Source organism: Doryrhamphus excisus, linkage group LG3 (assembly GCF_037039965.1).
Source record: "Doryrhamphus excisus strain RoL-2023G ecotype Guam linkage group LG3, RoL_Dexc_Guam_v1.1, whole genome shotgun sequence".
Taxonomy (NCBI): domain Eukaryota; kingdom Metazoa; phylum Chordata; class Actinopteri; order Syngnathiformes; family Syngnathidae; genus Doryrhamphus; species Doryrhamphus excisus.
In genome coordinates this window covers 15,143,374-15,163,231 of record NC_136359.1, presented here as the reverse complement: position 1 = coordinate 15,163,231, position 19,858 = coordinate 15,143,374, and the positions used below count along the sequence as shown (strand labels likewise).

General features: G+C 39.8%; 1 protein-coding gene across 2 annotated transcripts in view; it reads right to left on the bottom strand.

Moving 5' to 3' along the window:
• edil3a (EGF like and discoidin domains 3a) overlaps positions 1 to 11,782 on the bottom strand; it is an 86,535-nt gene extending 74,753 nt beyond the window's left edge. For both annotated transcript variants that reach the window (XM_078789727.1, XM_058069829.2), the window contains exon 1: positions 11,463 to 11,782. In XM_078789727.1, coding sequence (XP_078645853.1) covers positions 11,463 to 11,526 — 64 coding nt within the window. In that variant the 5' untranslated portion in view covers positions 11,527 to 11,782. The remainder of the gene's footprint in view (positions 1 to 11,462) is intronic.
• Positions 11,783 to 19,858: the final 8,076 nt, after the last annotated feature.

Sequence of the window (19,858 nt, the reverse complement as noted above, 5' to 3'; positions counted from 1 at the left end):
ACAGAAAGCACGCTAGTCGTTAAAGAGCTTTAAGAAGACATCCAGGTCTTCATTGGAAGTCCATTTGAAGATGAGAGAGAGCCACCCTTTTAAAGTTCTGCCCTCATTAAGTTTGATAGCAATTTGTGTCCATAGATGATTCACACATTTGAAACATTTAATTTCAGTGCAATTGTAAAATATAATGAGGACCTAGCTTTTGTGTTTTGCAATTGCACCACATTATCAGTGGACCTAAAACTATTAAGTTCAAAATGGGGTTAGCTCATGCAAGCTCTATAACGTCATTAAATCATCGTCAAGTACAATATGCTGCTCAAGAACTGAGATTGCTGCTATAATTATCTGGTATAAGTTATTGATCGATCAGTGGTCCTGAACCCACACTGCAATTACCTCAGAGTGATTCCAGAATGAACTTACAAGGACACAAAAATACATTTAGCTGTGCCACTGGTAGGACAAAGACATTTTAAAATTACAAGTAGTTTTTCATCTGGGTAAGCCCCCCTCAAAAAAAAGAAAAAAATCATGGAACAAAATCAATTCCCATAATCACTGTGTTGTGGCTGAACTTTGTATTAGAGACTGCCTCCATCATCATCCTCAGCTCTAAAGCTTTCATACACAAAGTCCTCTGTCTGGAGTCCACACCATGAAAACGGGTTATGTGGCCACAAAATCCGCAAACCACAGCCTTCAAAAATCATACATCCTTATAAGACATTGCTGAAACTTAAACCAAATATTTTGTAATTGTTTAAAACAGGGGTGGGCCATTATTTTAACTGGGTTGATTATAGAAAAAAAAAATGGGCGGGGGTAGGTTGAATAGAACTGAATGTCTTTATTATTGTAAGTGGCACAACTAAATTACATGCTGTTAAAAAAGTATAAAAGCATATCACAAAATAATACAAAACTCACACAGTAATGATTGACAGAATGATGAAAATTACATGACAGACCACTTTAAAAGATGTAATGACACTCACAAAATGTACATAAATAAAGGCTGTAGGATTTACATTCTAGAACACAGATTCAAGAGTAAGTGAACGTCTTGCGTCTACTTCCTGGCAATCTCCTCAACATGTTTGGAAAGCAAGCAAAATACAGCAATAATGCCAGAAATGTAGCAGCACACGTGAACAATGGGTTAAGAAAAAACAAATCTCTGATAAAATATCACTTTTCTGCAGAACTTTGTCGTCACATACGCTGGCGCTGCTTACTCTGTACACAGACCACCACCCACTTCTTCCTGGAGCTGCTGTGCAGCTGTCCCTATGTTACCATAATGACCTGGAAAACTCAGACTTTCTCACTCCAGAAATCGTATTGCTGGCTACATTTTTGATGTTAAATGTTTTAAAAAAATAATTTGAAAATGTGTGGCAGGATGGATTAAAAGCCATAGTTTGCCCAAGTCTGGTTTAATACCATCTCCACTACTTGTCCAACCTCAACCTATTTTTTATGTGAGAATGAGCCATAAGCTGTACTTGAGCCATAGCTGTATTAGTGTGCACACCTCTGCAACTACAAGCTATGATTTTGTCCAAAAAAATAAAATGCAAACCTATGTATAAAATTTGGTGCAGATGTGTTCATTGTGACAGGTAGTGAATTTAATGGGTAAATATGCCACTTTCACAACCTAATAAAGACATCAAATGTAGACATACACCCTCAATTTTCAAATGAAGTGATGTAATCCCCCCTGGTGCTATTCTCCGATGTCAGTTTAGAACAATATCAATGAGCTCATCTTTCATAAGAAACACGCTGCAACTAAAAATACATTCTGGATCCTGACGTGCTGAAAGTCACACACTGACACAAATTTGCATTACAACTCCTGATTTTACTGTTTGTTTTGTAAGGCCAGTGTTGCATGAAGACTGACATACTGTTGGATACAGTCTGTATTATTGGTAAACATCTGGATAATATTGGATCACGTTTGTCTGCAATTGTTGTTGACTACCACAGGTGAATGGGAGGTTGCTGAGTGCAGCTATGGAAACCCAGTTGCTCTGAAACTATTGTGATCTGGAGCTTAAGACCAGAGATGAACCCCCCAGAGGTGGAAGCATTAAGCAACAGATATAATTCAGCACTAATTTAAAACACACTGAGGGTAGAGCTATGAAGACTCAGTCTGAAGAGTCAGTGGAGTAACACCATTTATTTACCAGTTATAAGTAATATATTGGGTATGTGATGGTAATCCCCATTGGCAGACATAAAAGATGTCTAGAACTATTGATTTACACAGCTCCTTCTCTCTGAAGTGTACAGTTGAAGTTACAGCTTGTGGCAACATTCTTGTTCACAACACATCTCCCTATCTCTAAGCCCCCCAACCCCAAGCTCATTACAGATGCCCTAGTTTGCTCGTGAGCCAGGAGAGCCTTTTTAGCCTCATTACAAACTTGGATACCTCCCATCGTTTGTACCTTTTTCCCAGACAAGATCTCCCACATGTATGGTTGTATACCAGAAGTGGTTGAGGGATGAATGCAATACTTGTCAAGAATCCGACTCAACTCTTCACATTAACCACAGAAGACGGTACCGAGGGTGCAAGTGCAACTATACAGGGAGAAAAAAACGTAAAGAAAAAATATTATTTCTTAATTCACATGGTTATTGCACAGCCAACAGCACACAAAAAGAACCTTCTGTGACCTTGTTTTGAAATTCTTCTCCCATTAAATCTCTTGTTTTGTCACATGACTGAACACGCTGCCTGAACTGAACATGTATATGAAATGCAAGGAGGATATGTAAGATTGTCAGACTTACATAGTCAATTGAGTAGATCACAAATAAATAAATCAGGAGATTGCATTCATATGATGGGAAAAAACAATGTTTAGCAGGTGTTCTCTCTGGAAAGAAAGGGCAGACCTACTGATGAAACAGTAAATTGAGACAGCTATAAAATTCCGAGCATGAATACAAAGTAGATCATGGGATGATTGTTATCTGCATACTCAATTTACTATACTATATTTTTTTTGCAACTGCAACTCGATGATGGCCTTACACAGGAATACAATTCAAAGGAACTATGACAATGCCCTTTAATTTGTTAAATTACCCTTCAATCAACATATTTCCAATTCCGCATTATATTTCCCATTACAGTGGGTAACAACAACATATTTAATTTATGCTTTACAAAGGTAGAGTCTCAGCAAGTTTTTCACTCCATTTAACAAAGTTACACATTTCTAACTTTTCAACTTTAGCTGCTAAATCATCATGTGAGAAACTTCAAAGTTTGAGACAAGATTAACAAGCACAGCATTCATCACATTCTTCGATGAGATTCTGCGAGTGTGTGCAGTATTCCGGCTTCCGTGGGTTCACCTTGGTAAATATTTCATACGTCTCAAATAGCGGTAAGTAATAGAAGTCATAATGTCAAACTTGCTCGTCATGATGATGAAGAATATGTTCAGCATGATGAATGATATATTTGATACATTTGAGAGATATATCTCCTTCTGGTTTCTTATTTGTCACCACTTGAAACTGTGCCTTGCCTACATCCTAAATTGACTATGAAAGAGTTAATGTCATAGGTTACAATAAAGATGGATTTCTCAAATGAAGGTCATATTTTCACCGGCATTTTATGTTTGTTACCAGCAAAAGTGGGTGTTTAGCTTCTGCTGTGAAGACTTTCCTACTTTCCGACTTTAACAAAATCACATGCATTTAGAAAATGCAAGGACGTACTTTCGACAGTCTAACACCTCGTGTCATCTTCTATTCATTGAGCCTACCCTGAAAGTCTCCCATGGGGAGCTTTAAAAACTGTGTCTTCATGCAAATCTAAAAACACAGCTCCATTAACTGCAAGATACCAATTTTGGTGCGCTGAAAACTGTAGCCCTAAATCTAAAATATCTTGTCAATTATTAAGCTTTTGACAATTATCCCCCCCAAAAATGGTATGATTATGGTAATGATATATTCCCAGGTGAAATGTGTTCTTATAAAAAATATATTTTTTATATCCTTGTGTAATTTTAAGGCTATTTTGAAGATAATTGTAAGGTATTATTTATAGCATGGGTTTTCAAAATGTGAGGCGGGACTCCCCAAGACTTCAGGGGAGGCACTACTGCTTGGAAAAAAAATTAAAAACTGCTAACCTAACTACAGTGATGTTTAAAGACAAAATAAATGTATTTTTAGATCCAACGTTGCCTAATAAGCGAGAAGGCTGCATACAATAGAAATTATGATATATTTGACAAATTTGAAACATTTGGCCTACGATTGTCGTTTCAATTCTATCAGCCTTTTGTGATAATGTATGTTGACGCAATCTTGCCACGACCCGCAGAGTGTGTGGGCCACTAATTCTTGCAAAGATTGGTTGTTTAACCATCTCCAAGCAAAACACGAGCATTGTTATTTAGCATTGGTGGCAACATTATTACATGCCAGGATCTCTTTTAAGGTGCTGTCTGTCATGGTTAAGGAGAGGAATGGGGGCCTTCGTGTCGAATATCCCGCCCTCGGCCTGCTCAGCCATGACTGCTAATTGTCTATCTTCTCTGAGACTTCGGATATGCATGTGAGTGAGTGACAGCCAAAACTACATACGCATTATGTTTCTTTCTTTATATAATATTTTAACAATTTGTCCTCCATTTGACAATAGGTCATATTGCCCATCCCGAAGTGAGACTAAACAGTCTGTGGCGAGCAGAAGACAAAATATGCTCTTGTTTGCAGAGCAAATTGCCCATTGCGGTGGATCTGAGGAAGCCCCGCCCTTCTCCACTCCTCAACACTGTGTGTTTAATTTAATGGAGCGACAGTTACCATGTGATAGTCCCTTTTAGCCCTGTTTTATACCTGTATTAACGACCCCCAATGCTTGTTAGAACCCTTGGCCTTTACTTTATAATGGAGAGTGATAAGTCAGTGATCATAAATGTTCTTTCCCTTAGTGTTAATTTCGAGCTTGAGGATGAGTAGTTGTTGTCCAATTCATTCCTCATTTTACTTCCCAAGCTCCTTCCGTCTCTTTGTCCTTGTCATGCTGTTCACTCCGAGGGCAATCTAAAACATTGGAGCTGGAGACATTCTGTCTTAATCAAACTGCAATGAATGGCACATGCTGTATTCCGTTACCACCCAAAAAACACTTTGCATATCCATTTTCCAGTGACTGAACAAGCTTTCAGTTTAAATTCTTACAATTTCTGCAATCACTAACCAAATATCAAACACCCCTTTGTTGGCACTATCTGCCAGTTAGTGTAAGCAAATGGTGGCGTGTTTTTTTTTATCATTCACAATTGAGTGAAATATAGATGTGTATCAACACAACGCAAAATACTGAATTGCCTTTGTGGAATTTATGTCATGACAGTTCTGGGTTACCTTTCCCTGCAACTGCAAGCAAACAAACCCACACAAGTGTATCCTATAAGCAAAAGCTGACTACAAACGGTATTCTCTCTACAGGTACACACATGATCAGAGGGTTCTGCAGGATGCGGCGTAACTGAAGCTGTAAATGAACTAAAGCACTCAAAGTAGCAACCTGCAAATATGCCTTAATGGATCCGCTCATAGTCTGAAGAGGAGACATCCAGAAACTGATGACTGGGTTTCAGCTAGCTACAACAAGGTATACAAGTAAATACAACAATATGTTTTCATCTTCCTAGAAATATAGGGTCTGCCTTTTGTGCGAACATAATCCAAACAAAATGTCAATATGTTATATATCAAACAATGTATTAGCATTAACTCTTGAAATTCATCAAAACACCCTCGCTTGTGCACGGATTAACAAGCTGCTGCTGTTTAACACACTATCTACAGCCATTTTATGTTCTTATTGATGTCCTGTAGAGGCACCCATGGCTGACAGTGATAGTGGATGTCTGACACCGAGCTTGCCGAAATAATGGACGGGTGCCGGGTGCTTTGTCACGGCTGGAAAACTGTACTTGGCTCACAAAAGCATTGAAATAATCATTCACCCTTGATAACTTCTGCTCAGTTTGGTGTTGAAAGTCCCTTCCTCAGTATACACACACCATCACAGTAATGTCTTCTGTACACAGTTTATATTTTACCATGTGTAGAATACTTCCTCACTCGGTAAAACAGCACAAACATATTTATCCTGTGAAATGCAATGTATGACATATCAGATATGCAGTTCAATCATAGCATGACTGACATCATGTCACATGCAATTATATTACCAATGGGGTATTGTTTGTACGGCCAGCAAGTGTCTTTCCTACATTTTTCTGGTGTTAGGTTTGGGCAAAATGTATTTTTTTTCAGACACATCCCTGGTTTACAGGTTGCCCTGTCACAGAGAGGGAGTGTTAACAAATAAGTGTGTCCATGCACAATCTACACATTTATCTACAATTTGAATGGAGTGTGGCCCAATCAGGCAGACTCCCACAGCGGACTTCTGGAGGACACCACTTACGTCACAGAAAATAGTCATCTTTCCTGCATTGCTGCAGTATCCATCTGTTAACAAAGCTAATTAGCCGTGTCAGTGAGTGCAGTTGCACAAAACGTCATCAAGCAAGAGTTACCGATGTGTACAAAGAAAAGTTGTACAAGACTTGATGGTGTAAACACACTCACAGAGCATGAGTCGCACACAGCCGCACGAACATGCGCTGCTAAACTAAGCTCCATAAGAGGCATTTTTCTGTCAACTTTTGCTGGTGTTTCAGGCCGCCGTATCAACATGAGAAAAACAAACACACATGCACAACATATCGAGGCCGGATGTTTGTTTTTAGTTACCGTGCAATTAATTCATTTTTTGATTGAGGCAGGCCCAGTAAATTAACTAAAATACAAATATAGACAATACAAAACACAATAGACATTATATGTAGTATTCCACAATGTAATGTTCGCTGACACACAATCACCAGACTTGATCGCCTACACACAAAGCTTTTAGACTTCAAATTAAACTCTGCAATTTTTATTTCTAAATATGATGATATCAGACTTCACCACTAAAGCAATAGACTTAGGAAATGTATTGTTAAGCTCTGCGGTGCTGTCGAGTGTTTGAACCCCGGTATGCAGAGACCGAGGCCGCAGTGGGCAAAATAAAAGTATTTTAATAAAGCAGGGCAGGTACTCACATTTGTGCAGGGAGAAATAAAAGGGCAACAGAGTGGGAAAAAAAAAGTTCAGTGACAGTCTTAAGCAGTAGCAACAGGTAAGACAAAAGTTCAGTCGACAGCCCGGACAGGGTTTTTAAACCCCACTAATTGTAATTTCCACCAGCCATGCACAATTCCACTGGGGTAAAGTGGTGGCAACTTACCCCCAGCAGGAAGTGCAGCACTCCAAAATAAGAGCCCATGACAAGAAGTAATTCCTGTCAGGCGGAACATGACACCTATTACACCTCCTTTCACACAGGCATTCCAACCTTGAATGATCGCAGGTTAGTACACCAAGAAGAGACGAAATGTGTGAAAATGCCAACATTACATGTTCTGGAAGTTACAAAATAGAATCATCACAACAAACCTGAAACTTCTTACAAGGCTCTTTCAGCTCAGTCAAAAGGTATATATTGATAAACCTGAAGTCACCTTGAAATCAAAAAGCCAAGGCCATGCTGGGATCTAATATCTGCTCCGGACGGGTGATGAATCGAGTGTCGTGGGGCAAATGAGATACATAGGCATGACGTATTGCTCTGTTTTGGACTGGACGCTCCCATATGTGCTGGCTCAAAAAACTTATTTCACCCATCCCTCGCTGGGCTATATTAAAGTGATTTGGTAAGCACTTTTTCATGCATGTGCCCTTGCGGCTTCCATAAGTGTCTGTCTACTGTCCTTCCAATCAGCCAAGCTTGAAATGTGGGCAGGACAAAAGAGACCTGAGTGGTGCAAAGACAAATAGCACTGTATCCATTAACTTGTCAGCATTGCTGACAAATACCATCTCCTTCAAATACTAATGGGAATCACGTTCTGTGAGAAGGCAAAAATGAAGATCAACTCATAAACTTTACCATTAAGAATAGTTTGTCGTCCAGTGAGTTGCTTTGATTCCTTTTGGTTGTCATGGTCAATGGTCTTACAGTGGCATGACCTCTGTTGACTGATTGAAGACCGTGACATTTAAAAGCGGAGGGAAGGGCACAGTAGAGGTCAGCCGCAAGCCATTGTTATTTGAAGTCACCTGTACTTCAACCATAACCTTCACTAGCGACTAAATGTAATAAGCTTTCCGATAGATTGCCATCATCAGCATCCATTTAGGCAGTCGGGTCCTTGGTTGTGTGCAGTCAACTACAAACATTGGCTTTTCTTCTCCAGTAAAAACAAGGGCCAAATAAATACCGTCGCCAACCTACTTCGTCTCCACATTCAGAAGCACATTAAAAAAGATTTATTGTTAGCACTACAACATGATGTGTAACATGTATTATAATAAGTTACTGAATGCAAACAAACCATTTACCATTCATGATATGATCACATGAGACAATAATATGACTATTTAAAGAACATATTTATCAACTGCACATATTAGTATATCTAAACCTTTTAAAAAATATTTTTGACATGTCTCAAACTGAGATGCGCGGGTTAAAACTAGGGCATTTCTTCAAATTCAGGCTTTTCAATTGTATTAAAGATTGACATTTCTTTTCACATGTATTAAACTACGCTCCGTGCATGCATACCATTTTGTGTTGCTCCGCTTGCACAGTTACTTTGTCGATCAAACATTTCAGTTAGTGCCGTTTTTTTCCCAGATGGGAAAACTGGGTCAGGTAAATATGTTTGAGGTGGGCAAGTTAGTTTTTGTTGCATTTTATGTCGCCACCACTTTCAAACTTGGACATACTTGGTTCCGTGCTCATTCCCAAGCTGTGGCATTTGGCTTTGCAATCACATTTTCCCCCATAATTTAAACTACATCCATCCATCTTTTTTCTATACCGCTTATCCTGACTTGGGTCGTGGGTGTGCTGGACCCGGCCCGAGTGAGGATATGCAGCATAGAAAATGGATGGACATGATGTATGTGATTTAATTACCAACAATATTACACTAATTTATAACAAAATGAACTTTGCCATTTGCTACAATATTCAGACATGAATAAATGTTTTACTTAACTGCTCATTACAGAAGATAAGATATGCCTTTATTAGCCCCACAAGGCAAAATTTCAGAAGCATAACAATAACAAATACTATGTGGCTTTGCATTTAAGTCATTTAAACAAACTCATTGCAAGGGCATGCTGCTGTTTTGTTACTTATTAGTATTAACAGCTACGGGTCAGTGATGTTATTCATTTTGCCAATTCCAAGTTCCGGAGGTCAGTGAAGGCACCTTCGGCATGACTTGATGTGACAGTTTGGACATTGATGATTGGTGGAGAACAAGGAAGTGTGCACTGTGCTTGCTGTACATGTAGTGGATGATGTTTTGCAAGTCTGTGAATTTTGCTGTTCCTGGCATCAGTAAGTTAAGGCTGGCAGTAACTTGTTAGTGTCTACGTGTCTCTGTTGGGAAGCTATAGTAAGAACGCGGCATCCACTGCACTGTTTTAAGCTCAGTGGGGACTTTGTTTTTTTCACTTTGTATAACTCCAGCATAGCAATCTGACAGGAAATACAGTACACATAGATTACAGTTGGCTTATCTTTAATCGGTCTCACTCACTCGGAACTCGATCCATGTGTTTCTTGTTCATTTATATTATTGGAAGCTTTATCCGATGGTAAAAATGAAATTACATATTACATCGGATTTCATCAATAGTACATTTGTGCAATTCTGATCAACGCGGTTCAGATCGGTGGCAAGCACACTTTAAAGTAATTCCTCAGCTAAACGTTTTGTTTACTGATACCACAAATGTCAAACATATTTAATTACATTCCAGCTGCAGTTAATATTGTTTGTCTGAAAGTATTTATCCTGCTTCTACTAGATTCCTTGTCCAGTTTTGAAACATAAGCAAGCAAGCGCTGCAAGAGAATGCACCCAGCTAAAACCCCACTCATCAATTAAATAACCTTCCGTCCTGTGATAATCATTAGCAACATGAACAGTGAGCAACAGTACAACACTTATTATGACTCACCAATAACAAACAATATCATCATCACCTCTCCAGATGGCCGTCCATTTGCCTAAAAGGCTCTAATTTCACAGCCATTACAAACAAATTGAGCCAGCAAAGAAGATACATAATGTTGTCTAAACGAATACATTTGCATTCGGTGGCCTCTAAGTACAGTCGTATGCTGATACGTGCAGCTGGACGGCTGAGATGCAAACAATGTGTGCAAGTCAGCACCAGGAACCAAGAAGGAGACAAGTGATGTATTGCGACGTTCCCTTGAAACAATGCAGTCTGTTTTACCTGAAGGCGAAGGCTTCCACCCCATCAATTTGTTCCAGTGGACAAAGACACACTGTGATATCCTCCAAAACTGTTTTTTTTGCGGCCGTCTCTCGGAGGACACTTGCCACCTTGAGCAAGGACTTTGAAAAGAATGTGTAGCTTGTCTTATTTTTTTATAAACTACAAGCCAGCACATGGAGATGCACATTTTGGCGCATGTTTACCTCCAACTTTGTCCTCAAGCCAGTTTTTACCCATGGATGGGTTCTACACAGTGATGAGGTAACATTTTAATGGTGAATTGGGCTACTGGTTCTAAGTGTAAGTCCACCCTTAGCCCAAGTCGACCACACAGTTCACACTAAAAGGCTTCAGGAGCATCAGCTTTGGAGTGAAGACTGCAGTAAGAGACGGAGAGAATGCTATGACCCACTTGCACGACTGCTTATGTGTTTTCTTCATCCAAATCCCACAGGTAGGCTTGCCCTGAACATGACTGGAAACTATTAAACCGTTAAACCGAAGACACATTGGGATATTTAATATCTGGCAGACAGGTGAATTTAACTCCAGTTGAGGAACATTTTAAGGTGGGCTCCAGTCATTCTAATAGCACAGGGAAGGTCTCTACCAAAAACACACTGGTTATCCCTGGTTATCCCTTCATCTCTTATCTTTTTTGCCCTTGGCTTTAGTTTGAGAGGGAATGAAAAGTGACGTCTCACTGTCTGATCAGCTTGTTTTCCTGAGGAACAATCACAGAGGAGCTGCTCCATATAACATTTTTATGTAAAAATATGCACCCCCAAGCCACATGGCAGCCGAAAATACAATTACAGTATCGTTGACTTTAAGGGCAAACACTTTAAATGACAGGACAAGGTAGCTGAACATACAGTATTTGCGCACAGGATGTACCATAGACGCAAGTAATTGGATTAAAACTCATCAACAAACCTGGTTATTTACAGTATGGACACTTATGCGGCATCTAAGCTTGATTCAGGGTCAAATATAATGTCAAGTGGAAGGTTTCCCCCACTCACCTTTCACATGCTGCGGGGCAGCAGCGCTCACGCACAAGGCGATGGAGAGGAGGAGCGGTACCATCCTCTCGAACAAGCACGTCTTCAGAAATGAAGCAAAAAAAAAAAAGATGATAATATAAATCACAATAGACAAAAGTTGTCCTCCCGTTGAGACCACCGAAGCTGAGGAATATGTCCTTGTTTGATAAAGTCCTTATCGTCTACGGTGACGTGGGTAGAAAGAAGCGCACTGGCACAAGTGGAGATTGGCGGGTCGCCCTCTGCCGCTTGCCTGCTCGCTTGCCTGCTTGGCCCGCTACTACCGCAGTGGAGACAGCTGTGTGTGCGCTCAAAGCTCCAGGACAAGCATCAAGTGACACAGGATGTGAACACAAAGCTTCTTGTTCAGACCTCCAAAATAAAAGAAGCTCGAACAAAGCCATAATTAGTTAGGTAAGGAGAATGATTTTAGACGCTAAGTTGTTAATTTTTATACGTTTTGTTTCATTATGTGTGTGCATTAAAATAAGGGGATGTGGTTTCAAATCGCACAGCACCATAAAAGTACATTTTGCATATATATTTATTATCCATCCATTCACCCATCTATTTTCTGTACTGCTCATCCTCATTAGGGTCACAGTGGTATGCTGGAGCCTATCCCAGCTGACTTCAGACGAGAGGCAGGGACTGGATACGTGACTTAATGTTTAAAAAATGAAATATCCTGTCATTAATGAATCCATCTCCATGCATCAGGGAGCAACTTTTCAATACACTGGACTCCTACATTAATATGTACGTATATGGTTATGGAACTCAAAGCTGCAACCCTTCAATCACAAACTGCAGTCTAATCTACTTAATCTCAACAGTGGGGGAGGGGGAGCAATCCTGCACCTCATCACTTATAATTGTATTAGATAACCCCCTGCACACACAGCACAATGGACGACTACTTTCACATTTATTTTGAAGGTACACACCTTAACTTCCACAATGTCTGCATGTGTTCTGGTGCAACTTGCATCACAAACAAGTTACCTGTACTATTCACAGGTTAGTTATTGGACTTGCACTATGAGAGGAAAAGTGTCACCTGTGGAAACCGAATGAATACACTCCGATACAAATTCAATTAAATTAAGGTTTTTTTTGCCCCTAAATAATAAAGTCACCCATTTTTCTTTTAATTCAAATTGTATACCGCTAATCAACAGTTAGACTCTAAATTATCCACAGGTGTGAATGATTATAGAATATCACATAATAAACAGTATATGTGGTAAAAAAAATGGATGGATGGATGGATGGATGGATTGACGCATTCTACCAGTAAGTGCAGGCTTAGTTGGACAATCCATTCTAAAAAAAAAAACTCTTGTCCATACACTTCTTCACTAAGCTTCACTAAAACAACTTACACATTTGCATCATGCAATACCACGATAAATGTGGCAACACCATTGTACTCCATTGTTTGCTTACGGTGAACAGAGAATGTACTGTATAATGGTACGCCAGAGGGTGAAATATTCCAGTCTTCCGTAACAGCAACATCACCATCATTGTGTGCAGTCACCTGGCCTTCTATTACAGCTGTATCATTTACACAGATACTGAGTTGTTACTACCAACAGCGTGACATTCTGTTGCACCCTTCCATCTCTGTGTAGTCTATACATCACAGTGAAACCTAACCACAGCGCTATAACTCCCAGAGGGAAACATCAGCGTAGAAGGGGTAAGTGTCTCAATGATGGAGACGACTTCTTCTCATGCTCCTTCTCTGCTGCACACAATGCCTGCTATGTTGGGACTTGAATCAGCCTCTTTAGCTTTGCCCTAACCTCTTTTTATGCCTCATGGTGCCTCATTTTAGCCTATATCACATTATTTTTTCCAACACTAACGTATATGTGATGAAAATTTTATTCATCAAAGTTTACTTTTTACTTTATTATTTCATCATGTCAACAGAAAAACTCAATATTTTCTTAACTTTTGTTTAGAATAGCATCTGTAGCGGTCAGAACACAATGCTAGAGTTGTTATATAAGGAAATTCATTCATTTAAAAATATTTTTGGCTGCAAACTCAAAAGCAAAGCATAAAAAATCTGATTTTCAACAGTAAACCCATCCGTACAGTGACATTGATGATTGCCTGATAAGTTTGGGCACATTTTGGAAAAAAAAAATTGAGGCATATCAGTATGCAGCATATCATTCTATGTCAGATCACTGTCTGCAAAGCAAAGTGAATATGAAGTAACATAAAGTGAACTTTTATCTCGTTGTACTATAGTGACATCAAGTGATCCCAGAATGATGACACGATACAGTATGTCTTCAGATTTGTGCACATATTGGGTCGAAACCCATCTTGATTTTGAAACACAAGCCAATAAGTAGGAATTCAATCCAGCAAAGCACAGGAATAGCAACATGATGTCAACAGACAAACGATAAAACATTGACCTGTGATAACTCACTCTATGACATTATCTATGGTAAATTCAAGTAACACTTTATTGAGTGGCGGTTTGGTGACAGCATGGTTAATTTTAATTTCAGTGTACTTATGATGATAACAACTTCAATTAGCTCCAGAAATGAAATGTTCTGATGATCCATAAAAGGTTCAGAGTAATGGTGCATTGTTATCCACCCATCCATTCAGCTGGCAATTTGTTGAAATTTGTGCTGGAGGAATATACGCTAAGGTGTTATTTTCTGTGATAACATTCATTTGCACAGAGGTGTTTCTCCATGGGTCATTGCGATGCAACCTGGGGTTAAACGACTCTGACAATTGCACTTTGGATCTTTCAAATTTACGCAGCCATTAACCCACTATGGAAACTTGTATTAGGGTGTAGAGCAAGACTATTTAGCAGTTAAACTACTCATGTATTCATTGTCCTTCATTACCTGTCGAATGTGTCATTTAATTACCGAAAAAAGATGATACAGATGATGGTTTACTTAATGCAGAGACAATTGCATTTATGACAAGACAAGTTTTAGTCCTAGTTTGATACTTTAAAACTATGTGTTTCTACAAAAAGAAAGCGCACAAGGCTCCTGCTTTAAGAGGACACCATCATCCAACATCTCATTGTTATCAGTCTGACCTTGAGGTGTTCCTAAGCTCCTCTTCATGAATCATGAAAGATATCAAGTGTCCTTTTGTTTAATGTAGATATAGACCTCTAACTTTATGCACTTGATCAAGTCTAATAAATCATCCCTGGTGGTCACAGCAATGTCCCCTATCACCTTAATGAGATACCGCCTTCTATTCTTCCAATTGCACCTTGCACTGTTTCACATTACCAGCTTTTGCTTTCAAAGAACAGACTCCCATTAGGAATGAAGCAGCTTTATCAATTACAATAAATAACTTTGCCTAAAACCCTTTAATGGGATTGGTTACAATTCATGAATCCACTGAGGATATGCTAATCCTGCATATCAACACTTTCACGAAACAGTATTGCTTCAATGAGCCCAGGTTTTAAAACGAGGCTTAATGATTTATTGCTTACACGGAATAAGCATTTGTTGACTGTGCAGTTACAAGCGATGCAACAATCCTCTTTTCGTTCTGTAAGAATCACAAGGTAAGTCCTTGCTTGCTCCTTTTGTGTGCAGATTTGGGCAATTTTTTTCACAAGTTTGAGAAAGCAGCAAGCAGCATGTCATGCACTGTCTTGACTAAAGAGAAAAATCATAGATTAAGCAACTTTTATCTATCCCTGCCATAGTTTGATCACATGACACAAGCACAGCACTATATGTCGTATATTCATTTTCTACTGCTGGTCAACATATACATTATAAGAGTCAAAAGGAAACCCCTTGCTGCCTTTTGACTGCCTTTTATTCTACTCATAGTCCCTCAGCTATATGGAGAAAATCCCTCATAGGCGTTTGTCTGCAACACCAGTCCATTGTGTAACTCAACTTTTCTCATCTCATTCGCCCTTCGCTTGCTTTGTTGAATGGCTGAACTAGGACCACTGAGCCCCGCACAGCCTCACATCCATCCTAATTAAGATCCACGGGGACCCGTTTAGGATGAGCAACGGGCTGGAAAACACAGTGACCTTCTCATATTTGATTCATTCACTTCTGTTTTTTTTTTTTTTTTTCAGTCGCTGAGATTAGGCGCCAATGTAAAAGTTTTGAGAGGTGATGTGGCAGCCTGCCCAACAGTAAAGCTCTGAAGGGTATAGAAAGACTTTATCCGTTCACCCGAGTGCAGAAAGGGGTTAAGCATCTGCGAGGCAGAAATAATCTCAAATTAAAACTTGAAGGTGAAGTGAGTATGGATTGCGACTGAGCATGTACGATTAGCACAAGGCTTTATAATCTGTCATGCTCTCAGCATTTCCATAAGCACGAATTTATGAGGTTACCCTCTTCAAAACAGCCAGTAAGGGAATCAGCTCTTCACTCCACCCCTCCATTGCTCACTGGGCCAGAATAGCTTTTTCATAACCACTCACTCCCTCTCTCATCTCCCATGTCTCCAGGTTCTGGTGCTCTCCTTCCCAATCAGAGTGCTGGAGTCGTGTTCCTCTCTCTCTCTTTGCACTCGCCACAAAGACAGTCTAACAAAGGCCTAAGGCAGAGAAAGGGGCGGCAAAGGAAAGTGTGCTGCTTCTGCTGCTGCTTGTGGTGGTGGGGAGGAGGGGAGGAGCAGGATAGAAACAGAAAAGATGGATGAAGAAAGTACAAGAGACAGAGAGAGCGAGGGACAGTAAGGAAGGCAAGCAACAATAAATTAGGCGCTCTTGGAGAAAAGACATTGAATTAATTCCAAAGAGAATATTGCATTGTATTTTCCCTTCCTCCCTCAGCACTGAGAGTGGAGTTATGTTCCCCCCAGTAGGCTTCTATATTTCTCTCATCCCTGCCTTTCCACTCATTCCAGACCGCTGAGCTCCCTGGCATCAGCTTAGATGTCTCACATTTTCATCAGCAAACATCTTGGTGCCTTCTCAGTGCTACCATTACACATCCACTGGCAGTGTGTGTGTGAAGTTCAATATAAAAACACTTGGAGGATATGGTCTACATCAACATTGGATCATCTCAGAAATAATAAGCTTTGTGGATATTGCACTGAAGTATTCTTAGTGGTTTATAAAGACATTCAGTGATGTTGGCTGGAACATTTTCCAGAATCCTGTCTCATGTGTGCAACCATATTAATGACGATGATATGCCCCTGTGTAATTCATACAATATTTCCATCACCACTTTGACTAAGCCAACAATCTCTTGGTTGTCTCAAACTGTGGAAACTTTTAATAATTGTCTGGGAATGCTGAAAAGTCAGTGGCAATCCGCTGAAGTTCCATTACATTATTACTGTATTGTGCTGAACGTATGACCGAAGATGTGGACTCAAGTCACATGACCTAGACTTCAGTCAAACTAGAGTCACAATTTTGATGACTTTGGACACAACAGTAAAGACTTGCAACATGACTTGGACTTCACCATCAATGACTCGGGACTTGACTTGAAATTGAGTCTTGTGACTTGTAAGTACTTGAGATCTTAAGCGAATGCTTTAGGTAATTAAAGTACTCCACTAACGTGAGTCATTTCATTTCCATATTTTTCTTTTTGAAGGCAATTTTTAACATCCATTCAGGTTTAAGAACAAAGACACAGGCGACCGGTATGTCTCTGATGTGCCAACTTTGCCACATTCAGCCAAAGCTACTGTTATTTTAATGCTGCATTTACTAAGAGGTGGTGATGCTTGAACGATCCTTGATGCCATATAAGCGGATGGTTATATGAAAATATTCTTACAAAAATAGCAATATATGGTACTATTCTCTTGCATAGTTTATAATAATAAGAGCTCTGATGAAGTCTCCCCATCCTCCAATCCTTAACAAAGGTAACCTGTCACGAGAGACAACACTTGAGGCTTCCACTCTTGTTTCCAATATCACATTCATTCATTTTCTACCGCAAGGGTCGCAGGGGTGCTGGAGCCTATCCCTTCTGTCTTCTGGCGAAAGGCAGGGTACACCCTGGACTGGTCGCCAGCCAATCCCAGGGCACATATAGAAAAACAACCATTCACACTCACATTCATACCTATGGACAATTTGGAGTCACCAATTAACCTAGCATGTTTTTGGAATGTGGGAGGAAACCGGAGTACCCGGAGAAAACCCACGCATGCACGGAGGGAACATGCAAACTCCACACAGAGATGGTCAAGGGTGGAATCGAACTGGGGTCTCCTAGCTGTGTGGCCTGCGTGCTAACCAATCTCCCGCCGTACAGTCCTGAGATACAATAAATGTTGTTGAAATGATAAAAGTAAATTTTAGAAGCTGCCCGAACTATCTTTGAATGAAACATGAACATGGTATTTCTTGACCGGCATATTGAGAAAAAATGAACTAATTGAAGAGTTGTCTACAGAAAAAAAAACAACAATTACTTTTCTGTTCTACAAATACACAGGCTGTCTTTCCCAGTGCTGAGCTATCAGTGTGGGTTTGCTACAGGCCCCCAGACACCATTTTTCAACAACAAACAATCTCGACAGAGATTTATGGGGGGAGGGACTCAAGTCAAAATTGTTTCAATTATTCCAATAGAATGCATAAACATTTTATCTGTTTTATCGTTTATCTGAAGCATTTATACTATACTATGTATGTTTAATGTCATGATCAAAAAATAAGTCATTTGCTTTTTTTTTGACACAGAAAAACAATAGCATCTTTTTGTTAACTGTTGCTTTTATACCAAGTGCGGGGGTGTCATACGTCAAAGAAAACACAAATTAAATGTAAATCGGAGTGAAAATGCCCATAAAGGAATGTATTCTCTCACGATGCTGTCACAATGGCGAGTTAATAGTAATGATAAACGACTGGATTCATATAGTGCCTATCGAGATTCAAGAAATCCATTATTCATTCACTCCAGAGTCACTCTCCTCTCCTCTCCGACCACCAGCAAACATTTATTCGCATTCACAGGCAAGATGGGCAAAGTGTCTTGCTCAAGGACACAGGGACTGGGATGGAGAGTAGGATGTTTGCACCTCCAACTCTACGGTTTCTGGATTTGTCAGATTAAGCTCATTATCCTTTGTAGTAGACCTGAAATGATGAATGTAAATGCTAAATTCAAACCGAAATGCATGGTGGTTCGCATGTTGGCCTCATAGTCATTGGATTGGTGGTTCGTATCGCCATTGGAACATCTGCATTTGGAGTTTGCATGTTCTCCTCATGCTTAAGTTCCCTCTGGGTTCCTCCCACATTCTAAAAATATCCATGCTAGGTTAAATGGAGACTCTAAATTGTCCATAGGTGGGACTCTCCGTGTGAATGGTTGTTTGTTTACATATGTTGGATTGGCTTGCTACCAATCTGGGATGTACCCTGCCTCTTCCCTGAAGACAGCCGGGATAAGCTCTGGTATATGTGGTAAATGTGTCACCAAATGTAAAGCCAAATGTTTACAAAATGTGCAAATAGCCAATGATTCCCAGTGCACACTGACCCACCCAAAGCCCCGACCACCCGTCATTTCAGCATTGCTTCATCTACATGCTGGTAAAATATGTTCATTTTTAGTGTCTACGGTGAGCAAGTCAACAGCATAAAACCTAAAAATTATCCACCAGAAAGGAAAGAGTAGGAAAGGACCCAGATGTATTAGATGGTCTGAAGGGAGGCTCACTGTACCACAATTTGAAAACACCTTTAATACCTGAGACATCATGTTTCATTCCATGTGCTGCCACTGCTTTGCTCCCATCCTTAGTCAAAGACAGAAATAAATGCAAACAGCACACTGACATCACAAGCAACAGTCAAATGTTTATTTTGTAGAAACTGCTCTTTTTAAAGATACTTTTTAAATGGGTTTCTGTTTACAAACTACAACACCGGCAGACAATTTGGGGTGCAAGAAATGAAAAGCATCTTTGCCAGAATGATTGAAGCCAGTGTTTTGTCAGTGTAAACTGCCATGATAGTTTACCTTTCTGCGATAGGCTGCAAAAGCTGGCCCCATATGCCCTTTGCACTTACCTCAGGCGAAGCAAAGGCGGAAATACAAAAGAACTGTAATGTGATTTGGAATTTCTCACCAAGGTAAGTTGTCAAATTCTCAAATTGTATGTATCGGGAGTCATTATTCTTCTTTCTTTTTTTTTTTAAACAGAAGTAATATCATAGGAATTCAAATCATTTCTCATCTGTACGACAGTTGCACCTGAAAATGCATCAGTGATAAAATGCAAATGTGAGAAATAGGTTTGATGCCAGAAAATCTGATGCCTTTGTGAACTGACAACTGATAATATCACTGCATACTCTGCACTCACTGCGGGAGTCCAACTGTGCTTGTAACATA